This window comes from Dicentrarchus labrax, unplaced genomic scaffold (assembly GCF_905237075.1).
Source record: "Dicentrarchus labrax unplaced genomic scaffold, dlabrax2021, whole genome shotgun sequence".
Lineage (NCBI taxonomy): Eukaryota > Metazoa > Chordata > Actinopteri > Moronidae > Dicentrarchus > Dicentrarchus labrax.
The window spans coordinates 13,094,190-13,120,315 of record NW_026136703.1 but is presented as its reverse complement, the minus strand read 5'-3'; the positions used below and the strand labels follow the sequence as shown (position 1 = coordinate 13,120,315).

The 26,126-nt window shown below is 40.1% G+C and overlaps 2 protein-coding genes across 15 annotated transcripts in view; both read left to right on the top strand.

Moving 5' to 3' along the window:
• The window catches only part of eml1 (EMAP like 1), a 53,359-nt gene extending 28,693 nt beyond the window's left edge, over window positions 1-24,666 (top strand). For 2 of the 13 annotated variants that reach the window (XM_051390381.1, XM_051390339.1), the window contains exons 2-25: window positions 2,952-3,134; window positions 3,342-3,395; window positions 5,792-5,930; window positions 7,541-7,561; window positions 8,835-8,963; window positions 9,182-9,210; window positions 11,070-11,096; window positions 14,041-14,170; window positions 15,122-15,271; window positions 16,062-16,131; window positions 16,359-16,469; window positions 16,593-16,688; window positions 16,825-16,959; window positions 17,135-17,234; window positions 17,749-17,900; window positions 18,405-18,530; window positions 18,977-19,108; window positions 19,695-19,762; window positions 19,935-20,023; window positions 20,319-20,416; window positions 20,775-20,862; window positions 22,252-22,347; window positions 22,433-22,563; window positions 22,675-24,666. In XM_051390381.1, coding sequence (XP_051246341.1) covers window positions 2,952-3,134; window positions 3,342-3,395; window positions 5,792-5,930; window positions 7,541-7,561; window positions 8,835-8,963; window positions 9,182-9,210; window positions 11,070-11,096; window positions 14,041-14,170; window positions 15,122-15,271; window positions 16,062-16,131; window positions 16,359-16,469; window positions 16,593-16,688; window positions 16,825-16,959; window positions 17,135-17,234; window positions 17,749-17,900; window positions 18,405-18,530; window positions 18,977-19,108; window positions 19,695-19,762; window positions 19,935-20,023; window positions 20,319-20,416; window positions 20,775-20,862; window positions 22,252-22,347; window positions 22,433-22,563; window positions 22,675-22,800 — 2,480 coding nt within the window. In that variant the 3' untranslated portion in view covers window positions 22,801-24,666. Of the gene's footprint in view, window positions 1-2,951; window positions 3,135-3,341; window positions 3,396-5,791; window positions 5,931-6,678; window positions 6,714-7,540; window positions 7,562-7,600; window positions 8,127-8,276; window positions 8,334-8,834; window positions 8,964-9,181; window positions 9,211-11,069; window positions 11,097-14,040; window positions 14,171-15,121; window positions 15,272-16,061; window positions 16,132-16,358; window positions 16,470-16,592; window positions 16,689-16,824; window positions 16,960-17,134; window positions 17,235-17,748; window positions 17,901-18,404; window positions 18,531-18,976; window positions 19,109-19,694; window positions 19,763-19,934; window positions 20,024-20,318; window positions 20,417-20,774; window positions 20,863-22,251; window positions 22,348-22,432; window positions 22,564-22,674 lie in introns of those variants that run through there. The other 11 variants (XM_051390350.1, XM_051390361.1, XM_051390372.1 and 8 more) reach the window with 11 other exon arrangements.
• A 194-nt stretch (window positions 24,667-24,860) lies between these two features.
• Window positions 24,861-26,126, top strand: part of evla (Enah/Vasp-like a) — a 34,983-nt gene continuing 33,717 nt past the window's right edge. Inside the window, exon 1 of one of the 2 annotated variants that reach the window (XM_051381387.1) lies at window positions 24,861-25,291. In XM_051381387.1, the coding sequence (XP_051237347.1) occupies window positions 25,287-25,291 (5 nt within the window). In that variant the 5' untranslated portion in view covers window positions 24,861-25,286. The remainder of the gene's footprint in view (window positions 25,292-26,126) is intronic. The other variant, XM_051381394.1, reaches the window with a different exon arrangement.

Sequence of the window (26,126 nt, the reverse complement as noted above, 5' to 3'; positions counted from 1 at the left end):
CTCGGATTTGGGACCCAGCCACATATTGACCAGATAATGAAACGGGGACAGAAAAAGACAGTCATGGAGAATCTTTGACAGAAAAGACTGGCAGAAATGAAGTAATTAAAGCAGCCGTCTGACAGGTGTGAATAGTGCACTGGAGCAAGATGAGGTTGGTGGGGTGTAATGATCTGCTTTTGTGGGGATGAAAGAGGGACACAAGTATCCAGGGGTGTATGAATTGATGGATCTGTTGTTAAATGAAGATTGACATCTTACTGATTTGGACTCTCTGGACAGAGATCATGTGACCTGAGGCCCCAGAGAGTGCCGGCACATCGAGAGCAAATTTAGCCGCATCAGTCACATCAGTGTCACACCATCAACACACATGTTCCTGTATGAAAGCAAACACCAAACCTAAGCTCCACTGACCTTTTCTGATTTCCGTCCCGACTGTGAATGTGTTATTGGGCGTTAACTTGCCCCAGAGGTTTTAAACCGGGAAGCGGGGTGACAGACGGAGGATGTTAGTGCGGAGCCGGGGAATCACGGTCGTGACAGCCAGTCATTGTACCTCAACAACTGATGGTATCATGCTGTCATTGTGTCTGTGTTGGGAGCAGACCCACAACAGATGCTGAACAGATAATGGGAGCTTTATCTTGGGATATTCAGTCTGTGACATGTGAATATGAACAAGGCCTGCCTCTAAGAAAGCATCTCAGGTGAGCATAAAGTTATTAAGATATAGTTTTATCTCTGGAAGAAGCTTTGCTGGTGTGTGTTCAGAAGAGGAAATAAGATTGTGCTTGTGCCTTATGAAAGAAGAAAGCATTTCCTTTGAGTAGAAATTTGTCTGTAAGTGAATGTATGAACTAAAGCAGACATATTTCTCATTGCATTTCACTGCTGGGAGTGAAATGTATTAGATTGTGCACCTGCAGTTTTCATCTGACTCCATTTCTCCAGATGGGGAGTTTTCATTATGGAGTCTCACTGGGGGGGACCGGTGCGTTATGTGTATGTTACGTTCAATGTGAAACAGTGTTTCAGTGAAATCTGTGTCTATTTGACACAAAACACCAGTAATGGCTGTGACAGTGACTGAAGCAATTCCAGAAAAATGAAACTGGACACTGAAGGACAGTGTGTGTGTGTGTGTGTGTACAGTATGTGTGTGATACATACCTTGAAACATAGAAGTGTTTCTGTGTGTGTAATTGGTTGATTCAGCCGTTCTGAATCTGTTCAGATTTCCATTTTCTGCTACAAGCGCCAAGTGTCCCATCGGCCTAATGCACCTATTTACCATTCTGTCTCATCCAGGGTCTCCCCCACTAAAACAATTCATAACCAGCTCACTAATATACTAAATGTTTGGCAGTTTTATAAAAAATATATTTGTTAAATTAGGTCATTTACTTTCAAGCTTTTAATGTTATAATAATGTTATATTATGTGTCCCAAGTGTGTGTTATTGCAGTAATTATTGAATTTAGGTCATAAAAATACAAGAACAGATCTTTTTATCCAGAAGTAAATATTTGAGTATAGGCTCTGATCGGGGATGTCCTGATGTCCTGTTTTTGTTTGTCTAAGACACTCAGAGGCTCATCACACAGCTTTGCTTTCACCAGATCGTCTGAATTCAGACACATTTCACACATTTCAGTGTGTTTAAAACACTGTTGTATTTGATTGTTTGAGAATGTTATTTACAGAAGTCAAGAGCTTCTTCAGATTTCCACGCAGCTTAGATTCTCAGAAGGAACACAGACTGCAGATCTGCCTAATCACCAGATGCCTGCTCTCTAATGCATAATGCATCAGACTGTTATTGCAAGTCTGCAGGGATAAAACAGCAGTGATTTACATTAATATTTCATCAAGCCACTGTGACATCAAAGTCTTAATGGAGGAGACCTGTGTGTGTGTGTGTGTGTGTGTGTGTGTGTGTGTGTGTGTGTGTGTGTGTGTGTGTGTGTGTGTGTGTGTGTGTGTGTGTGTGTGTGTGTGTGTGTGTGTCTGTGTGTTGTTGTGTGTGTGTGTCTGTGTGTTATCATAAATGAAGTGCACCCTGGTGGCCGATGCTTGGCCTGTATCGGGGTGTCAGGTGGAGAGGTGAGAATAATTTGTTAAGTTAGTTTAAACACAAAGAACATAGAGACTTAGACATAAACCAACAGGCTCATGAATAAAGAGTTGAATAGAAAATCAGTCAGTTCTTTGAATGACACAAAGGCTTTCACAGACAAAGAGTCTGAAAGTATAGAAGTGAACTTGTGGTTTGAAAGGAGTTCACTGTCTTGATCCATCTCTGGCTTTGCCTTTTCTATCTGCATGAATTAAGTTATAAAAACAGTCGATAGGATCTATAACCCAACACATTTTCAAGGATGCTTTTATAACTCCCTATATTCCTTTTAACAGAACGCAACCATTTTTTAGCAATGGCTCCTATAATTTGATTGTTAAAGAGCTTTAAAAAAAAGGGACCATTCTATAAAAAAGGATATAACTGTTAAAATTAAATTATTAATATTAACAATAAAATATCTGAAATGCCTAAAATGGCTCTCTATAAAACATTTCTGCGCCATACTGTTCTTTCTATTCGTATATCTACAAGTATACACCAATATGATATATCTGTCATTAGCTGTGTGAATGTATCGGTCATACTTTAGTAGTCTTGCTAAAACCAGAGGCAACTTAAATGTATTAAATGAATTGTCTGACAATTTGGGACACTTATTTGCTTTCTTGCTGAGAGTAAGATGAGAATATTGATACTATTCTCATATTTATATGATAAATGTGAAACTATACAGCCTATCTATGAAGCTACAACTATATATATTGTGACTTAACTGTTATATTTGATAATATGTCAAAGGCCACAATAGGCCCTAATATATTGTGACTTTTTCCCATGTCTCTGACATGAGCTCACTGTGTTTCCTCAGATGACAGTGCATCGGCAGCCAGCAGTATGGAGGTGACCGACCGCATCGCCTCCCTGGAGCAGCGGGTCCAGATGCAGGAGGACGAGATTCAGCTGCTAAAGTCTGCTCTGGCCGACGTAGTGCGCCGGCTCAATGTGTCTGAGGAGCAGCAGGCCATGGGGTCACGCAGAGGACCCACCAAAGGTAACTTACATAAATACATTTTTTTTCAGTTCTTTCTTTTGGGGTCCTTTTCCACTTTTGTTTCCCTCTTTCCAGATTATGTCTCCTTAAAATCCCACTTATGTTTCTTCCTCTGACTAGTTATCGATCTCCTCTTCCTCTCCCTCCTGTCCTCTCTTTTCCCGGACTGTGTTGTATTGTTAAACCTGTTGTGCGTTATGTGTATAGACCCTGCTTTGATGAGAAAGTCTCCCTCAGCAGACAGCAATGTTGCGAAGCCAGGTAGGCTGACTGTGAAGTCTGTCTGCACTAACCAGGCCTGGTGTACAAGAAGCACATTTCAGTCACTGCCTGCTGGTATTATGTTGTATGTAATGTAGTAAGAAACACACAGTTACTTTTAGTACTACACTGCCTGAGGTCAATGCACTGTGGGTCTGAAGATAGAAATAGATTTATTGTTAACCAGGGGACATTAGTGTGCAGTATATACACTCAACAGCCCTCTCTGTGATGTTGTGAAGTCCAAGAACTCATTGATAATTTTAAATTATCAATGAACTGTCACAACTTAGTGAGAATAACCCACACATGTTCTTTACCTCTGTGTATGCAACCTTTTCTGTAAAGGACAATTACCCCTAAAACCAAAAAAAAGAAAAAGAGCTACTCTTAATCCACTAAACTTTTAATATTGCTTTCTCCACCTGATGGCACACACCTAAATGCAGCATGTTCAGTTCTCTCAGTATAGTAACTGTGAGCAATGTCAGAAAGCCGACCTCACAGAAGAGGAAAAAACAGCACATCATCACAGAATAAGAAAGCACTGAATATCATAGACTGATCAATAAAAGCAGCACAAAAACAGAAAGGAGTTATTTTTTTGTGCTGCTTTTATTGTGTAACAATACTGCATGTGTCGATTTTCAGCTGAGGTGCGTGTGATACAATCTGTTTCTGAAAAAACATCATGAGGCTGATCAGTCTGCATTTGAAATCAGCTGCCCTTCATGCCTTTTTATGACCTGAAATGTGCATTTGAGTGATGAAACAGACACAGATTATGATTCTGAGCCACTGCCAGTTTCAGTCACCGGAGTGATTGTAGATGGATAGAGTTTCAGTTTGAGTTGGGAGCTGGAGGATGACTCAGACTCAGAGCTGCTTTACCTTATTGTTCTTCACTTTTAGCTACAGGGAGCCAGCAGCCTGCTTCCCTATACTGAAGCACAATGATCTGCTTCAGGAAGCTCAACCCGTGCACGCAGGCTGTACCGCCTTGAACACACAGAAACACATTCATCTTCTTTAACATGCTAACAAAATTACAACCTCAGTTTGCCCCTGCTGCGTAATTACTACATGAAAGATAACAGAGCAATATGTGTGTGTGTAGGCCTGAGTGAGTGTGTGTGTGTGTGTGTGTGTGTGTGTGTGTGTGTGTGTGTGTGTGTGTGTGTGTGTGTATGTGTGTGTGTGTGTGTCTGCTGGATGAACAGGGTCTATTAAATATTTATCACTGCAGATAAAGCGGCAGCTTGGATTTGTTATTCGGGTCTTGCCTGACTGGCACGTGTGCATGAATGTGTGTGTGCATGAATGTGTGTGTGCATGCCCCTTTTGTTTTGTTTTGACCACTCCCTGTAAATTATTGTAAACATATATCGTCTGTATGGAATGGACAAGTGGTTGACATAGAACAATATTATTAATAAAATAAAGAAAAAAACATGAAATTAAACTGATTCATATTAGAACTGCATTTGGGATTATAGGAATTTCATGTGCTGCCTCTACATTTGTCCTGATGATTCCACTGTGCAATTATTTCATATCTCTTTGAAGCCTCACTGAAGAGCTGATGATGCAGAGGGAGTATTTTATATGTGTGATGTTTAAAGCTCCAAAAATAATTGGTGTGCTTTACATCAGTTGATATTACAGAGTATCACAGTTTAATTTAAGTTTTTATTACCATCATTATTGCATTAACCAACAACAAAAAGGGGAAACTCCTCCTCTTCAAGGGCACAGGACACAGCGATCTTTCAGTAATTACATATTTTTAATGGCAGAAGGTGGATTAATCAAAGTTTATATGCAAAAACAAAACTTAAACTTTCGGTATTCATAAGAAAGTTTATAATGTTTATTATTATTGTGGTAATTTAAATTTGTTTCATTTAATTTCATGATTTATTTTTGGCAACATTACTCACGAAATGTTGAGTTATTCTAAATCTAGGTGTGCAGTTTAGTATTATTCTTTATAAGCTTTTCAGAACTGATTGTCAGCACTATAACTAACCACCTTTACATATGTCTGAAGGATTTCTTGGACCTACACACAACTCTCACTCCAACCATATTTGCTCCTAATACTGAAATAACAAGAGGTGAACTGCAGGAGCACTGATAACACTGTAGAAACGTGCATTAACTGAAAGGTGTAGTGCATGTGGGGAAGCTTTCCACAACACATTATGTTTAAATACAGTTTTATACACATTTTTCCTTCATTTGACTCATTATCAAGATGATATTATACACCAGGAAATGCAATTTTTCTGACCAGCATACTGTTACACTCTCACACATTACTTTATCTCTAATTGATACTAGCTTATCCTGCATATTTCTCAAAATGCCCACTGTTGTTGTCCTTTGTACCCCAGCTAGGCCAATGATTGCCACCCTGCCATTACGGCCCACGGTAAACAACGGGACCATCCTACCAAAGAAAGGCAGCGGGACTCTGCCCTCCCCATCTGGATCAGGATCCAGGAAGGACACCAGCACAACAGCCAACAAGAGGTGGGGGAAAAGAAAAATAATGCCCAACCACTTAATTTTTGTTATATTATTCCATTATTGTTATTTTTAAGGTGCTTATTCGCCTTTTTTAGTGAATTTTTGACTCGTTCCAGAGAAGATAGACTTGAAGCTTTGGGCTACATCTCTGAGAGGAGTGGTTTTTGCCAAATTCACTAGTTTTTTTTACTGAAGCTTCATGCCTTGTTAACACTGTTGTAAATGTGTTCCAGATAGAAGCTCAATGTAGGCCAGGTTGTGTGAGGTCTTTTCTTCCAGACATTTTATTTGTCTCGAGGCATTTATTTTTTTTTGTCCTATCTGTCTGTGCCACGTCAGATAATTTGAGCCATAAATCGTCACATCTCCGCCTTTTTATCAGCCGTTTTGGCTGACATTTACCAAGGCTGATAAACAGAGAAACAGTATTGTCACCACCGTCACTGCTTCTTTGTGGTGTGTGTGTGTGTGTGTGTGTGTGTTTATACATGCATGTGGAGCACAGGTTATCAATTTTGTCTGTCAGAGAAACAATAGCCTTTTCCCATCTCTGGATGACATTACCATAATCAGATGAAGCTCAGCAGACAGCAGGGACCAGCTCCAGTCCAGACAGCTGTGAACTCCCCTGTGGCGTTGCTTCTTTGATTTTCCATGTGTGTTGTACTTTTATTCTTGCTTCAGGGTGTTTTCCAATACTGAGAGTTGATTCTTATAATGCTCGCTGACTCTCACCTTGAGGTTTACTGGAGAGGACAATAAAGAAATGGCTCTGCAGATTGAAATGTAACCACTATGAGGGTGGCTGGTAGGAACAAACACCAAGTAAGACACTATCAGTCCAGGAAATGTTATTTGGTCTTGTTGGGTTTTCTTGTTCCTGGAGTTTTCTTATGTAACTGACTCTTTCTACTTCGGATTTCTTGAACTTTGAACTTACTCGAAAGGAATTTGACTTTTCAATTACTTTTTTTTTAATTTATCAGCCATTTTTTCCTTGGATATGGTGGCGTAGTCAGGATTTTAGAGATACATCTCTGTATTTAAATTTTTTTTAAATTGCTAGACAAGAGACAAAACAACAGAGACAAAAATAGCGGATACAGGACAATTTAAAAGACATTACATCCGGGAATAAGAGAACATGATGGGTGTTGTCAGTTATATTTTCTAACCAAAAGCCTCTAGTCTTGAATTATTATTATTTATATGAGCCTAAAATAGTGAAAGGGGACGATTAAATAAGCTTTTAATTACCTCAAGGTTGTTTAAACCCAGCACATGACCTCAGTCTTGGCTTATCGTTCTTTATGTGAAACCACAATCCCCTTCATATAAATCTCCTAATTTGGATCGGTATAGATTCATTACGCACGGTGGCAAGATACTTAAGTTTGATTAATAAGGATTTAATATGAGACGTCAGTCATCTCCTCTGTTTATCTTTGTGTTGTCTGTCTTTCCCATCACTCCTGTCTTGCATGTTTTCTCCTATGTGTTACCTCTCTGATAACATCTCCTTTCCAATGATGGTGTCTTTTTATGTCCCGTCCTCCTACAATGTGATGTCCTGCCAATCTGTCCGGTTTGTCTTCTCTGTCTCGCTCTACCAGAATTCTCTACCTGCCCCTCAGGTGAGAGAAAGTTACAGTAAACTGGTCACTATATAACATCATGGCTGCATCACAGCTCTGATGCATGCTAACCATGTTATTAAATCAGTCACCATGCTACGCGATAACTGTGACATCCCCATTCACCATTTCTCTCATTGCTAATATTCACTGTTTGTTGGTTAACTCGTCGTTGTTTGGAGTTTGTGTTGTTTACTGTCTGTGCCTGGGATTAGTCTAAACTGCAGATTGGTCACAATCCCATCAGTGCTGGCATACATACAACAGCCTTCCCCAATGCCCTGTGGCCCAATTACTATGATTCCTCATGGGATAATACAGCAAACAACAGTTTCTCTCTCTCTCTTTCTCTTTTTTCTATTCTATTCTGCTCTTTACTGAACAAACACACACAGGCTCTCCAGAAGGGATAACAGCCACTGGCCAGTTTTAGGATTTGAATAGACGTTTCTCCCATAGGGTGGATTAGGTGACTGGGCCTACTGGCCATTGGATTGCTGATGGAGCCTTTTCATTGTTGTGAATAGGCAGGCTGTCTGCACCACTAATATGCAGATTTGCACAGGTCTGTACTCATGTTGTAGTTGTGATCACTGGAGTGGAGTATGTACAGATACTTGTGTAAAAAAAGACTGAAAGTAGAAGTACTGATTCAACTTTTTTATTTAAGTAAAAGTGAAAACGTACAGGCTCTGAAATGTCTCTCTTGGTTTCTCTGAAGGACATTTATATTATCTGTTTCTGTGTGGAGCTAACTGAAACTACAAATAAGGTTGAGTCTCACTCTCTTCTTTGTTTTTTGCTCTCTATACCATCGTCACATTATGCCGGCCATGCGTGATATCATCGGTCTTGACAATAGGAAGGTGTGCAATGATGCAAAATAATAATAATAATAATAATAATAATAATAATAATTGACAATAAGTGACAAGCCTGTTTTGAAAATGTAAGGAGAAGAAAGTACAGATATTTGTGTAGAAATGTAAGGTGTAAAAGTAAAAAGTAAAAATAAAATAAATACTAAAAAAGTACTGAAGTTGCTTTTGTGCAAATTCTCTCTGACACTGCTGGAAGTAGTCACACATTTTTGAAGCTGAATCATGAAATAAATACATCTTCCTTATACCTGCTTCTAAAGCTATTTCCTGGATGAAAACTTAACCAGAGAGCATTTTTAGAAAAGCAGAGTCAGGTAGTTTTATGACCTATTTCTTGTGCTTCTCCCTCCCCTCTCTCGCTCTCTTTTTTGCTTCTGTCCGTCTGACCACAGCACTGTGAGGAGAGCCAACTCAAACGAACATGTGGGAACCCTTACACGGAAAGATTCGGGCGACTCCAAGGGCAACCGAACTCGCGCCGGATCCACTGGCAGCAATTCCAGCGGAAAAAGAAGTGACAGGTAACATAATGTTAAAATCATTCCCTATTTAATATTCTCACACATTCATCTTCACAGTCAGTGATGCTTTCTGTTCACACAAGACGGGAGGCTGTTTGTGTCTTTGATTTTTCTACCAGAAAACACACTGGGGTTCTTATAAAGCACTTTGAAATGAATGGTTTATCTGGAGGCAGGATGCTGAATGACAGCTGTCTGTTTACTCATTTATTTTGCAGCAAACAGAGGGACCCAGTGTTCAATGCAGGTAAGAACAAGAGGCTCTTTTATGGCTCTGTAGCCTGATACTTCTGATAGTTTCATGCTATTATACAACCCACTGAGAGCCATTGCACACCAGATACTCAGTGGCTCCCTGTGTCAGTTAAAGGTCAATGCATTTTGAGGGAATCCTGTCAAAGTAAAGAATTATTTATTTTTCTTTTGTATAGTCCCAAAAAAAGACAGAAATTGGTGTCAGATTTAATTTGAGCCAGTGCCTTGAGCTGTTTTCTGCACACAGAGGACCACTGAGGGCTTCTCTACAGGATGTTGTGTCCTAAACATCAGTGTCAAACATTCATCATCTTCATGATACCTTCATCCACAAGTAACCAGTCCACTCCATCCATTACTACATCTTCACATCCATACTTCCATTCATCTTTTCTTTTTTACTAAGCTGTTTCTGTGTTGTTTATATCAAACTTTAATTGTATACAGTTTAAGGTTTGGGTCATTCTGACGATAGGTCATCAAACTTTGCAACCTGAGTAAAGACTGAGACAGAAGGGACGAGTGTATCATCCACAGTCATTATGGCTACATTAATGAGAATAAGATTTAGGTTGAAAAATACTACAATTTCTCTTAAAGTTGTAATAGCTGTCTTTATCTGAAGATAGCTCCCTGCAACCTTGCTAAGATAGCATTAACTCATGATTTCTCTTGTTTTCTGGCAGACTTTTTACATCTTTTTCAGTGGTTTATGTGATATTTGTAAGCTAGGAGACATACAAAAGAGAGAAGAGCTAATAAAGCTCAGGATGAGCCTCCCTTTAAAGTTTGAGTTTGTAGTGTTTCCAGAACTCTGCACGGACAGACAAGACGGACATTTCACGAGCAGGAAACACATGGAAACAAGACAATGGGGCTGAATATGAAATGAAATGAGTATTGATCAGAATTTCCATCTCCAGCATGCTATTGATTCTTGTTTTAATTGAACTGCTGTTTTTCATTTGGTTTAAACACCTGGCTCCAGTTTTCCTTTCTTTAGTTTGCATTCTAACAAACTACCTATAGTTTTTTGTTTGAGGTCCAATTATAGCAAATATGATCCACATATAAAATAGACAAATACATTTTATTTGTATATTTGTAAACCATCAGATCAAGAGGTAGAAATGTTAATGCATTCAGTTTCCACAGTAAATCACATATCATCATGTGACTGTGAAAGCCAATGCTCTTTAAATATCTGTAAGGCTTATGCTGACTATTAGGAGAATGTGAGCCAAATGGTTAATTATAACTATTGCACACCACTTATTGGACATTTGAATTAATTACAGACAAGTAATCGAATCAAAGCAGCACAATCAGGGCAATGTCATGGACATAAACTGCCACTGGGTGACAATTAACCAATACAAATGATAATTGCAACAGTAAATTCTGCCAATATAATGCTTACCTGCAATACATGAAGGGATTTCATGCAAAGTGGTTCATTTGATACAATGTGCTGCAAGCCAGTTCAAGCACATGTATTTTCTTCTTTTACTTTTATATTATAAAGAATAGTTAGAAACAACAGCTTAAAAAATTCTAGAAACTAAACAAAATCTGAGTTTTTTCCCTCTGTATCTGTCTGAACAAAAGGCAGATAAATGTAATCACTCACCAGAAAGGAGCAGAGGGTGGGACACCATCACGCAGGAAATGAGCATTGATTCATTTAGACCATTAAGGAAGAAGCACTGATTCATTAAGAGCATTAAGGACAGACGCTGTCCATCAACAGCACGAAAAAGGAAATGCAGTCATATTAGGACAGGCCAGGAGGTGAGGAAGCCATGCCACCCCTCACCTGGTGCTTGTGTCTCTCTCTGTGACCTTTACAAGGGATGCGACGTGTGACCCACTGCAAAGGTAGGCTCCCCCTTCCCCTCCTCTCCCCTAAAGCCCGTCCGCCTACACAGCTCTCTGGACACTGCAGATGATTTGGTTTGATCTCTGTACATTCAAAAGATAAAACCAGGGCTATTATTTTGAAATTTTAATTAATATCCTGTTTAGATTTTTCTAAATAGCCTACTGAAAATGTAGAGATTCCCCTCAGTGCTGTGATCAGGGAGCTGTCCAGACAGGGGCAGGAGTGGGTTGACAGTGTGTGTGTGTGTGTGTGTGTGTGTGTGTGTGTGTGTGTGTGTGAAAGTTACCGTCCCTTTATTGTTTTTAGACTAACACACACACATCCTCCCTAACCTCCACTGAGAGCTGAGTCAGAGTGTGATTGCAGTGTTTGCAGTTCACTCGTGTGTCTCTACACTTGTTGTTTAACTGCGGCTGAAGCTGCAGCTTCACAAAAAACGTGTGTGTGTTTGCTCACAGCCTCGCTTTCGCTCGTAGGCATTTAGTCTCTGTCACCATAGTAACAACACAAAGAATTCTGACACTCGCTTCCTCGCAGTCGCTTTGAGTTTTTTCTGCGAACACTTAAATCCTCACTGCAGTTGAGAGCAAGTAGATTTCGCTGCTGCTCTTATTATCTTCCTGCCCTCAAAATGAATATTTGCATTACAAACACATTCAGTCTCTTTTTGGGGGTAGTTCCTATTAAAGTATGTTTGATTTTACTGCTTGTTGTGTGTAGTCCCCTTCAGAAAAGTATTCACAAAGAATTTAAGAAAGACTGGCGTGAAAGCTCATTTCCTCACAGATATATTGCTGTTTGCCCTGTCTTGTTACAGGATAATTCTTTAAACAGCTATTTTTTACCCTTGAAAAGCTTCTAGACCAGTGGTTCTTAACAGTTTTGGCTGGTGACCCCTTAAAAGGAAGCAGAAGCTTGCGTCCACTCATCACAGGTTGCATACAGTACATCTACAGTATGTGTTGTGAGCAGTTTAATCAAAGAGTAATTTTCTCCCTTAAAATTCTCAGGTGTTTCATCTGAATAGTTATATACTCATTGATATTCATACTATATTTATTAAGTAGTCCTTTACTATTTGAAACTTTATTCTCCATATTTGCTGAATTGTATACTGCCTGTGTCACATTTGTGGATGTTCAGCTCATTTAAAGACTCTACATTACACAGACTATTAGTTATAGGTTAATTCATTTTAAAATATTCATATTTTTTCCAAGAAGCTTCTTGGGAATTACTCGGATTTGTGTGTCACGAAAAAAGAAAGAATTCTTTCCTTTAATCATCTTACAGCTCTCAGATTAATCGTGTGGGTCTTGACCCCTGGGTCTGGAACCACTGATTTAGACCAATGAGGCAGAATCTTACTCATAAGAGACAGAGAAATAAGAAACACATTTTATTTAATTACTCCAAACCTCTAATAGCTATTTCTTCAAAAATAATATCCCAGTGTTTGATGATAACTCTCAACATTCTGGTGGTTTATAGAGTCCCCTAGTTTCCTTTTGATAGTTTGTGTCTTGCCAATTTAATAATGCTTAATACTAAATGTGACACAAAAACAGCCATTACATCTGTCTAACTTATTCTCCCAACCTCCTCCACCCTTTACGTTTCTTGCTCCTTCACCCCTGCTCGTCCTCGTTTGGCCCACTCCACCCAACCGGCCCTGACAACCTCCACCATTCCTCTCTATCATTGGCTCCTCTGCTCTTGTCCCCCATCTACATTATAGTCACAGTACAGATTTACCTCAGTCGCTCTGCCAAACGGACAGGGAGCACCGGCAGCCCTGCAGCATCGGCTGTAACGGCCCGTACAGCCACCAGCTCGCAACAAACCTCAGAAAGCAGGAAGGCCAGCATGGCCAGAAAGAGCGGTGCCGCCAAGGTGCCGCCGGTCAGAAAGACCCCGAATTTTAACCTCCAGTTGAGAAAGTCAGGGAGTTTGTCATCGTACACTCCCCTCGATACACCCAGTTATCGCAGCCCCATCAAGTCTCCCAGCCAGTACTTTCAGATTTGTTATTAGCTAAGTCTGGAAATACAGAATAGCAACAATCACACCTCTATATCTAAATGTTTATTGCAGTTTTCAGCACAGAGCCCATTTCACGGTTTTATATCAGATCTGTACCATTAAAACACCAAATGGCCACATGTCCTCGTATACCAAAGAAGTTGCAGAGAGATTGCAGGTTTTCAACCATCCCCAAATAAAAAGAAACAATAAACAGTTTGCAGTATTACCCATAAGTCCATTATATTACATAAGTCTATTATATCAAGGTGTCTTATGGGTGAGATTGGGAACTTTTATATATTACTATCTTTTCTTATAATGAGCTTTTAAAAAAGAACATTTGTGGACGTTAATGGTTAACTTTGTTTGTTTTGGTTCCCTTGATGTTTTCTGCATGATTTCTTTTTCACTGTTAGCATGTTTTAAATTGATGAGGATTTCTCATTATCCGCTTTTCTAAGCTTGGATCTGTTTTTTTTTTTCATTGCTGTGCTTGTGTCTGCATTTTATGTTGGTTAACTTCTGCTGTGAGCTGAATATTGACGAGTTCTGAAAGTGTTTTCCGTTCATTTTGCGCTCTTTGTTGTCATGAGATTGTTTTTGAAATGACTAATAAAGTCAGTTACAAAGATGATTTGTTTGTGTTTGCAAATTCTGTCATTTGTTGTCTTTAAGTGTCCTTTTCGTAGCATATCACATCTCTCCATTATCCTCTAATCTCCTCACACATTCAACATTGTCACCCATTGTCATTCACATCATAATAACACTGTGTATTATGCTTCAGTGTCAAGTCTGTGTGTTTTGCATAGTGTCATGTATTTAAAAAATATATATTGACATAATCCCACCAGTCACATTTGTATTTCTCTATGTGTATATTATCTCACTGATCCTTTCTGTTACTTTTTCTAGAGGAAGGATATGTGAAAATGTACTTGAAGGGTCGTCCCATCACCATGTTCATGCCCAAAGAGCAGGTGGACAGCTACTGCCTGGAGGCCAGAGCCGACCTGCCTAACAACAAACTCAAACTGGACTGGGTGTATCCTTTCACTGCGGCTTGTTTCAAAAAAAGCAAGAGACAGAGAACTCACGCTACCTGTGTGATACCCCCTTTATTTATTTTCTTGCTCAGGGAATTTTCAGAGGAAATAAAAAGTCCTGCTTGTGATTTGGAAAGAGTTTGAAAACTAATCTTCTGAGGAGAGTAAATCCAGATTGGCCTGTGATGTAGTTAAGAGAGTAAGCAGACAAATGTGTTGTCTCCCCTCCCTGCTTGTCAGAGTAGATCTGTTCAGATGTTCATTTTCACCGTGCAGGGCTGCTGCGGTCAGAGTGGGGCTCATCGTTCTGCAGCCTGCAGTCAGTAATAACCTGCACACAGCTGGCAGGCTGAGACAAAACCAGTCAGCAGCTCCTCTTGTGCTGTTTTATTTTTATTTTGTTTCATGTTGTGGTTTCGCTCTTTTCTTTCATTTGCTGATAAAAGAACAAATGTAGTGTGTTGTTCAGTCTAGCAGAAACCCAAAGGGGAAAAAGCCATAAGGGAGACAAAGAGAAGATTAAATCTGAGGAGAGAATCACACAAACACACACACACACACACACACACACACACACACACACACACACACACACACACGCACACGCAGGCGCAGGCGCACGCACAAACATATATATGTTGGCTGCATATTTTGTGTTAAATCCAGTATGAACTAGATTACAGCTAGATTATGAGAATTAATTAGTATCTATCTAATGCACACAGTAGATAGATGATTGAATGTTGGAAAGAGTAGTCTGAATGCATTTAACTGTTGTTGTCAAAACAGTCTAAAACCCAAAGATATTTAGTGCATTATCAGAGGTAAAAAACAAGGTAATGTTTCGCATTTTTGTTTGAAAAATGACTTTTCTGTCTACCAACCTATTAATAGTTTCAGCTGTACTATGGACATTATTCTTTTATTCCTTGACCTTCATTAATGTGCAGTTATGGTTACCGCGGTCGAGACTGTCGCTCCAACCTTTACTTGTTGCCCACTGGAGAAACTGTGTATTTCATTGCCTCTGTGGTCGTCCTGTTCAACGTGGACGAACAGCTGCAGAGACACTACACTGGACACACAGATGACATCAAATGGTAAGAGACACGTGGGGGTTATAAAACACACACACAAACCCGAGGGACTGTTTCCACATGCATTCAACTGCAGCCCATGTCACATCTGTCGTCTACCTTTCATTTCTTTTGCCTGTTAGAGTTGAACTACAGCCTGTGAGGATTTTTACAATCCCCACAGGCTGTAGATTGTATCAGAGCATGTTTTCTTTTCTTCAAACCTATTAAGTACACAAACACACTAACACAGGTGGTAGGACAGCAGGATGAGGATGCTTTTCAGCATCTTTGTGTACTTCTGCTGAAGAATTATAATGAGGGAAGGTAACAGGTAGACAGGGTTGTGCGTGTTTGCATTGCAGGCATTAATGCACAGGCATGGAAGGATGTCTGTGAGGAGGTGTGTAGTTCAGGGTAACCTTAAAAAGACACGTCCATGATTATGTTATTACACTGTGGGGTTAAAAAAAGTTCAAATTATTAATGTATGCTTTGGATTACAGATCAAAGGATGGATTGCAAACAGATTCTTACTCCTTTGAAGACAAAATGTTAGAGCTTTACATGAGTGTTGCTTCACCGCCATACCCAAAAGAGGGATGAGTTTATCTTAAACTGTTTCGTTTCCCCCTCACATTAGCACAGACAGCGTGTGGTAGCTACAGTGAATATAGTATTCACAGCTTTAAAAACCAAATGCGGCCTTTCATGTTCTGTGAGCACGTTGCTCATCTTTATTCACATGCTCCTTTTGATGTTGAAAGGCTTTTAACTGGTTTCATGTCTGTTTTCACATCTTTCTCTTCACCAGCCTGGCTGTCCACCCTGACAAAATCACCATAGCAACTGGGCAGGTGGCGGGCACCTCTTCAGATGGGAAAGTAAGTGAGGCCTTTATTGATATTTTATCACTTTAGCTTGCAGCGTCTGATTTATTATTGGAGTGAGGAGTATGGTTTTGCTGTTTTCTTTATGAAATTATGTTTAGCCAACCGAGAAATGCATTCACTCTGTGTTCTCTTATATGCTCAGTGAATTCAGCCCTACATACTGATTATATTCCTCTTCTGGTGTTGTGCCCATGTTTGCATGTTTTTTTTCCTGGCAGCAGCTGGCTCCTCATGTCCGTGTGTGGGACTCGGTCAGCCTCAACACACTCCACGTTCTGGGCACAGGCTTCTTTGACCGAGCCTTGGTCTGCCTGGCTTTCTCCAAGCCGGTAAGGAAACACCACAGATGGACTTAACAAGGCCATTTCTGGCATGTTTTTGACAGTTTACTGTCTCTTGTATACCATTTGTCAGTACATAAACATGAGTTTGTGTCTATTTCTGTTTTCTAGAATGGAGGAAACACATTGTGTGTCGTAGACGACTCCAATGACCATGTCCTGTCCGTGTGGGACTGGCAGAGAGAGGACAGGCTGGCTGAGGTCAAGGTATGTCTGTGCATGTGTGTTAAATAGACTAGTTAAGATAAAACATAACATCCTGCTTGAAGTATGTTTTCTATTAAACCGGAGTGCAGGTAGTCGACACAACTCACTGTTTCTTGCTATATGTGTTTCTGTTCAGTGCTCCAATGAGTCGGTGTTTGCTGCAGACTTTCACCCGACAGACTGCAACATTATAGTGACCTGTGGCAAGTCCCACCTCTATTTCTGGAACCTGGAGAAAGGTGTTCTGGTCAAGAAGCAAGGCCTGTTTGAGGTAAAACACCAGTCTGTTTCACACATGTTAAATCAATACCATAAAGCAATAAAATTTGAGGCACAAATTAAATCATGACAGCCAGTCTTGGAATTAAATCCTATCAATAGCTTTATAAAGACTATCAGTTTAGCAAAAATAAAACAATATGTGTGTGTTCTTGTGTTTCTTGCAGAAACAGGAGAAGCCCAAGTTTGTGCTGTGTGTGACCTTTGCAGAAAACGGAGACACCATCACAGGAGACTCAAGTGGAAACATTCTGGTGTGGGGAAAAGGCAAGTTAATTCATTCATTCCTTCAAACTTTATTTATATAGAGATGTCCGTGGGTGCAGTGTGTATTCAGGACAATAAAAGCAGAAATCTTAAAGGTCTGGTGCCTAATATTTAGGATGATCTATTGGCAGATATAGAATATCATATTCATAGATATGTTTTTATAAGTGTATAACCTATAAAAGAATTGAGTTTTTTGTTACCTTAGAATGAGCCATTTTTATCTGCCATGTTAAACCGTTATGTTTCTACAGTAGCCCAGAATGGATGAACCAAACACTCGCCCTCAAGGCAAGCATTATTCAAATGGTTACAATCTGCAACTTCACCGCTAGATACCACTAAATCATACACACTGGTCTTTTAAAAAAACAATCTCTCTATTTGTCTGGGATTTATCTATTGATCACCCGGCCCGTCTGTCTGTCTGTTAATCTGCCCTCTTCAAGCAGTCAACCTTTATGTCCAACCAACTGAACCTTCTCATCAATCTTATCCCATCTCTGTCACGCAGGCACTAATCGTATCAGCCACGTCATCCAAGGGGCACACGAGGGCAGCATCTTTGCTCTGTCCATGCTGAGGAACGGCACGCTGGTGTCTGGAGGCAAAGACCGCAGGCTCGTCTCCTGGGACAGCAGTTACCAGCAGATACAAACAGTGGAGGTGAGAAAATGTTCAATAGGAATCAGAGAGTCTTCTTTCTTGAAATATATATAAAACACACGTGAGTTCAAGGGTGAAATACATAAGTCATACTTTTAAAATGATTTAATTAACAGGAATGCATGTTTTTTTAATGTAGAGCTCCACAGCATCCTAATGATGTGATCTGGTATCGCCACATTCTGTTAATAAAATGTTTAGCTGCAAATCCAACTCCTTCTTTTAAAGTAGGTTGCTTATATTAGCCAGAAATTGCTCTCTTGCCTGAGGCAGCGCACTATGCTTTCTGAATACTGCATCATAAATATTACAGGGGATGAGATGGGTTTGTGCTCTCAGTGAGATTCATGGATATTCGTAGTGATGAAAATTATGGATCACTCATGTCTTATTTGCTTTAAAGAGACCACATTATGCAGTAAAAGATTAGTTGATGTTTATTCTGGTAAATGCTGGATTCCAGGTGAACAGATGGTTTACATGATTATTATATTTTCTCCGCAGGTGCCTGAGTTGTTTGGTCCCATCCGGACCATAGCAGAGGGCAGAGGGGAGACTGTGCTCATCGGAACCACGAAGCACTTTGTTCTGCAAGGCAGTTTGGATGGAGAATTCATACCTATTACACAGGTAGATGTGTAAATAGATAAATTTGTACTACGATGTAATTAATGACTTATTTTCCCAATTAATCAATGAATTGTTTGGTCTATGAAATGTCAGAAAATAGTGAAAAAGGTCTATCACATTTTCTCAGAGCCCAAGGCGACACCTTGTTTAATCTGACCACAGTTCACAACCCAAAAGTATTAAAAGATATAAAAGAAATCAATAACAAGGATAAAAACAGCAAATCCTTAACTGGAGTAGCTGGATAATATTTGCAAACTATTAAAAAAAGTATGAAATGATTATCAAAATAGTCACAGATTCAGTTTATCATCAAGATGTATCATCAATTACTGCAGCTCTACTTTGATGTTACTGAAGTACTGGACCAAATAAAGCATTTTGAGTGACATTTAAAAGACTGTGATGTTGTAGCAGGAGAAGAAAACCTCTCCTCTCCTCTCCAGGGTCACACTGATGAGTTGTGGGGTCTGGCTGTCCACCCCTGGAAGCCTCAGTTCCTCACCTGTGGCTATGACAGACAGGTTTGCCTGTGGGACTCGAGTTCCCATCAAATCATCTGGACCAAGACTATGGAGGTAATTTGAGTCAACACTGCCCCCTGGGGTCAGTCATGGGAATGACACAGCACACAACAGATGATGAATCATGACACTATTTTATCAGTTGTCCTTGAGAAACAGCAGGAACTACACATTTAGCAACACAAATTTAGAAGATTGACATGGAAACCACCAGAGTCAAATGTCTGCAATGTACAAATCAATAATATCTACCATATACACTGTTTTAGTTTTGCATGAATTTGTTTAATGATTTCCTTTTTACTCATCAATAAATATCTTCTCCAGACATGTTTCATGACATATAAAAATACGTGTCTGATGAGATTTTTTCCCAAAAAGTTGAATTACCTAGCTAAAACTTCTAAATCTATTTCTTCCCCCTAATTGACAAATCTAGCTTGAATATGCAATTATTTTTCATTTCCAACATTTAACTACTAGACACACAACGTCTCCCATTTTACTGAAACACCCACCCCCTGTGTGTGTGCTCATACATCATTCTGCACAGCGAAGGTCAAAGTGAAGTGACAATAAGAAAAACACATTTTCGATTAGAGGGGGACTTTAAATATATTCTTCTTCCTTTTTCTGACAGGATGCGGCCCAATCAGCAGGCTTTCATCCGTCTGGAGCTGTGGTTGCCATAGGAACCCAGGCTGGCAGGTAGGGAGGGGATCCCATCACCAAAAAAAATATAAAATAATATATATTATATAATGTGTTGAGCTGACTTCAAAGTAATAGTTACATTGGCACGATCCTCTAGAACAGATTTTTATTATTATTAGATTGATGAAAAACCAGATTGTTGAGCAGTCTGTCACTGATCCTGCAGGTGGCTGGTGTTGGACACTGACTCTAAGGATCTTGTCACAGTGCACACAGATGGGAATGAACAGCTGTCTGTTATGAGCTACGGGCCAGGTATGTTTTCCCTCATATTCTTTGGAAATTTGCAGCACAGCATGTTCTCATGTCAAGTAAAAACATTGAGGATTATACTAAAAAGGCTAAACTTGTATTTGTTGACAACAACAAAGCTCTAAGTGAAATGATGATTTCATGTTTCATAGAGTAATACTTAATTACAATCAATAATACCACAATTGCACCTGGCATATTTTTTTATTATCTTAACTGATAAATTAACTTCTGAAAACGTCTACATTTTATTCTATTTACTACTAATAATCTTCCTGTCTTCTTTTATTTTATTTAGATGGTAACTTCCTGGCCATCGGTTCCCACGACAACTACATCTATATCTATGCAGTGGCAGAAAATGGGAGGAAGTATAGCAGAGTGGGGAAGTGTTCGGTGAGCACCTGTATTTATAATCCCCCCCCTCATCTGTGACTCCTTTATTTTTAGTTCCTCCCCACATTGACTTTATATTTAGTTCCCTCCTCAGCTCCTCTATATTTGAGCCTTCCCTCTGTACTCTCTGTCCTCCCTGTATGTTGATAAAGAAGCCATAAAATGATAAATGATAACAAGCTGAGTCATATAGTGCCATGTCGAGGTAAACATGATGACAAAGAGTTGTTGTATCACATCCAACCAGATTGTTAGGATTATTTCTGGTTCTTGAAAACTATTATAGCTTGTGCTCCAGGAATATGAAGAGTCTGTAAAGATAAATAATCTAACCTGCTCCTTTTCTATCATATCTCAGGGTCACTCTAGTTTTATCACCCATCTGGACTGGTCAGTGGACTCCCAGTACCTGGTATCAAATTCAGGGGACTATGAGATACTGTATTGTAAGTATGATCACAGCCTTTGTTATTTGAATGGGTTTATGATTGTGTGATGGTACACATGAAATAATGTTTGAAATGTTGCACACATGTATGGGAGATTGGCAGCCACTCACAATATCTGCATCAGTTGATTCCTTTATTCTTTTCATTTTAAGAGCACCTGCTCAGTATCATATCAGCACTGAGAGGAAAGTCATGTGCAAAGTTGTCGGTAACACTTTACTTTCAAAACAAGTACTTGAAGTCCCCCTCTACTCAAAAAATGTTGCTCTTCTTGTTCCAACAGTTGGAAGTTTGAGCTTCACTGTGCAGAATGATGTATCCGCTAGAAGGATGTTTTGACATTCATCTGCTGAAAGTGGAAAGTTTCTCTGTGCTCACTGAAAATCAGATTTAAGAGGCGGGGCTACACACATCATTTGTGACATCACAAATAGTTTGAAGTCAGTCCTGGTCCAATATGCAACTTATACAAGTTTGATGTAGAAACCTGAAGCCATCAGTGCACAAACACTGAGAATGGACTTTACAGTGAAGTAGGAGACATCTTGTGTCAGCAGGACAACATTTTTGAGAAAAACATATCAGACACACATTATTGTTCCAAGCTTACTATTTGTATGTATGTCTTAATATATCTGGAGGGGATCTTTAAGTAATACATAACTAATGTATGACTCCTGATGTTTTAATGCATGAAATAATGTAAGATGTATCATGAATTTATGCTGATCACGATGATTGGTACACAGAAGTCTGTGACATCAGCCCACTTCAGATCAATAAGAAAAGCAAGGACAAAAACACAAACACAGATGTGTCATGTCGGATCCCATCTCTGAGACAAAAAAGCAGATTGAGAAAAATAAGCTTTCAAGGCTTTTAATGGATCATCAGTTCATGAAAGTTAACTCACAGATACAAATCAGCTGGAATCCAGTCAAACAATAAAAGGATATTTCAACCCATGTGAAACGGTATCATCAGAGAAACATAAACATGTCTTTATGAAACTGTGATGCAAACATCTACATGTTGCTGCATAATAATTCACATAAACTCATAGCGACTTAATCATTTCTAATCTTAAATCATCATGATTCATGCATTGGTTTGTTAAGAATGTGTTTTGTAGCCTCATTATAAAGTGTTACCAAACTGTACCAAATTAACTCTCTAAGTGGAAACACTTTCCAATCAAAATCTGAGTTGACAAGAGCAGATTTTTGCTGTGAAGTAGGTGCTAAAAACTCATTTAAAAAATGTGTCAAAATGACTCATGAGTGGGATGGACTCACAACACATAAACGCTGGTCTAGTGTTGATTTCGTTAAAGCAACCATACCCATGATACTAATATATGTATTTGGTTTGTGTGTGTTTACTCAGGGATCCCATCAGTGTGTAAACAGGTGGTCAGTGTGGAGACCACTAGAGATATCGAGTGGGCCACCTACACTTGCACTCTGGGCTTCCACGTCTTTGGTAGGTGAAGGCTCATCCCCTCTCGCTCTTCAGGTGCATGTTTGAGTTTGAATGTACATTCAATTCACTGCCCTCTGCTCCTCAGGCTTGTGGCCCGACGGCTCAGACGGCACTGACATCAACGCCGTCTGCAGGAGCAATGATAAAAGCCTTCTGGTTACTGGAGACGACTTTGGGAAGGTCCATCTATTCTCATACCCCTGTTCACAGTTCAGGGTAAGATGTCATGCAGAATATACATCCCAGTTATGTTAAGAAGTAGATTAAGCTGTTAAAAAAAAAAAAGCAAAAGGAAGTCAAAGATAGTTATTTGCATTTTCTTTTCAGGCTCCCAGCCATATTTACGGCGGCCACAGCAGCCACGTGACCAACGTGAGCTTCCTGCATGAGGACAGCTACCTGGTGTCAACCGGAGGGAAGGACATGAGCGTGATGCAGTGGAGGATAGTCTGAGGGGAGCGAGACAGAAACAGATACTGTTGGTTTATTACTGCTGCTGGGGGTCTGAACCCCAGCTGAAGCAAACTGAACTGAACTGCACTAAACTGAACTGAACCAAACTTAAATTAACTCAGACGCTAAAAACAAAAGTGGATCTGCCTGAACTGAAGTGAATTGACAGAAGAGGAACCTGAGGTTTCGATTCCTGATCTGCTCTCAGATCCCAAATGAGATGAACTGTTGGAGGGGTAATGTGCTGTTGCTTGAAATACAAACATTTTGAATATTTCTCCCTTTTCTTTATTCACACTACATGTAGAAAAAAAAATCTCTCTCTCTCACGTACTGTAGCCTACTCACCAATGACATAAGACAAAACAAATCAAATGGATCAAATCCAACTAGACAGAACCAAAGGCTCTGACTTTCTGACTGCATTCGTACAGTTTGACTTTCTCTGTTCTTGCACTGTTCCTGCCACAGATGAGGGACTGAAGAGGTTCACGGCTGATTATCATCGCGCTGGAGATCCAAGAGCATGGGAACAAAAAACTGTGTATGGAAAAAAAGAACATAGTGATTTTCTAATTGTTAAACTTTCTTTTATTTTGTATTTAACAACTCAGGAAAGCCCTAGAGAAGCAGGACTCTTCCCTGTTATTAACACTGACATATCAGAACGAGCCCTAAACATACAGAGCATTGCGAACCATGGTTAATATGAGCTGTTGTCCAACCATTATTGATTTATTTGCATTGACTAATTGTGTATGAAAATTACCTATATAGTCTAGGCAAATGCGGAAATTGGTGGACATGATAATTAAATAGAGTAAGGAGAATACAGGAGTCCAGTCAGATGTGATGATACTCACTGTCTGAAACTATGATCATCTGGGTAAATTATTTAAAGGCAATGAAAAATGTCATTATCTGGATTCAGAGTTAGCAATTTTAACCATTTCCCACAACATAATCTGAACAATTTCTATGTTTTTGTGCTTTCAGGTCTTAAAAAATGCACCTTTTCTATTATTTATTGATCAAATTCTCCACTGCCAATTTCAGTTCCTTTTAGTTATTTTCCTACAATAAATCCCTGCCTAGTCCCAGATATGTAAATATACTGAGAGGCTTGAAACAGATATGAGCAAAAATGTGGGTGAATATACAGTATTTGAAACAGTTTCAGAGTTTTGTAATGAGTTGCTGTATTTTTCCTCCATCTTGACGTGCAAGGAAAATGAAAATCAAGCATGTATTGGGATTTTTCAATGACGTGAAGCCTTTTCAAATGTGTATATATCTGCATTTTATTGCACCCAGATCAGTTTAGGAAGGAAAGGTAGAGACCATTACACTGTAACTGTTTGCATCAGTCACTGGCAAGATATTTAACTGAACTTGAGGTGGGTTTTTTTACTATAATGCACTGCTTCAGCCTGATAAACATACAGCAGGTCTATTTAACTGCACACGCAAATCACCATTTAGCACTTACTGGAGCTTTTCATGAACCAATGATGTCTGCTTTCAACCTTCCAGGCTGCGTACTCTCCATACACCTACTGTACACAGCGTGTCACCCTCCTCAACAGAAAGCCAATATTACACACATGCATGAATAAACCAGATTTCGTTGATTGGAGTTCAGCAGATATTAGTAAGACCAGAACTGCCACTGATTTGAGGCGTGTTGGTTTTGATTGTTGGGAGTTGTCTTATCAGGAAAGAAAACAGTGAAATCCTCTTAACAGCAGTGATCACCACTCTACAGAGTGAATGTAACATGATTTGTCTCACCACTAAACACTTGGGGCTGCAGAATACCATTGAACATTTAACATTTGTCTGAAAGTAAATGCAACATGAAATTCCTACGAGGCTGTTTCTTCTGTTTTCCACTTTATGAGTTCTTATTGTCTTGCATGTTTCTTTTTTTACATCTTCTTTATTTGAAAAAAAGTATCAAAAGTCAATAAGCAGTGTGGGTCAGTGGGCTGCATGTGTTCGTCTTCGCCGCAGGTGGGCGGCATTGAGCCGGTCTGTCCCCCCCTCTCCTCTCCCCTCCTCTCCCCTCCCCTCCTCCTCCTCCTCCTCCTTCGCACACAGTATTAGCATTTTCCCCCAAATCTCTCCACCTCACCAAAACACTCCGAATGGGAAGAAAATATGGCATGAGGGAGGCGGCTGACGACCACCGTTCACCGTCTTCTACCGAGCACGAGCCCCGGCTGAACATGGACTTAAGGATACGCGGCGGCGCGTGTGGACAGCAGAGACAACGGAGCACAAAGCGGATGGGAGACAACGCTCGTGTTCTCGCTTTTTAGCGCTTCTGCAACGCGACTCATCGTCAGCCCGTAATACGGCTACAGACGCGCGCAAAGGACACGGTGGACGCTGATTCAAGACTGTATATAGAGAAAAATAAGCGGGCCGGTGGTCCTACACATCGGTGCATCACATCATCTCCGGTTGAATAAAAAGACGAGAAAATGAGGTAAGCGGCGGCCAGCACCATGCGCTCGGTTTGACGCGTCCTGACAGATGCGCACCGACACTCAGCCCTCTGCCTCCAGCCTCCATCTGCATTCATACATTCATCTTCTGAGAATATAACCGCTAATAATATAGGGAAGAGTCGCAGCATCTTAGACGTGGCTCATGTTTCTCATGTACAGACAGCGTTATGAGCATCCAGGGGCCCACCCACCGGGCCTCAGCTCCATATAGGCGTCCTTTACCATTCGCTTTACAGTCCCTAAAAACACAAGGCGAATCGTTTCTATCAGTTTCCCCTCTATTAGCCCTCTATTGTCACCGCCGGACCCGCCCAGTGTGTTGAATGCAGGATTAAAGCAAGGCTAATGTTGTCATGGAAACGACAGCATCATGTATTTCTCCATATAGGCAATGCGGTGCACCTGGAGTAATATAACGCTGGCTGCGGTGATGGGGGGGGGGGATAGGATAAGTGAGGGCGCATATAACCAGGAGGGTGTTTATTCTGGTGGTTGCCAGGCAGGTTATCAGACCCCCCCTCCAACACCCCCAACCACCCACCCACCCCCCTCCTCTCACACACACACACACACACACACACCCCTACATAAGCCTACTCCATGACGGATCCACACATGCACACATTCAGCCTGTAGAGAATGTATCTCAAATCCTCTTCCTGTATCCGAGGCTATGGATGGTATGTTGAGCCTTCCCCTGCTTATGTTGGTATGCCAAATGCATTGAGGCCCAAAATCTTCTCCAGCAGAAGAGTCTCTGTATTCTGATCTATTTATGAAACAGTCCTTTTTATATTTCCCCCACTGCTGCCT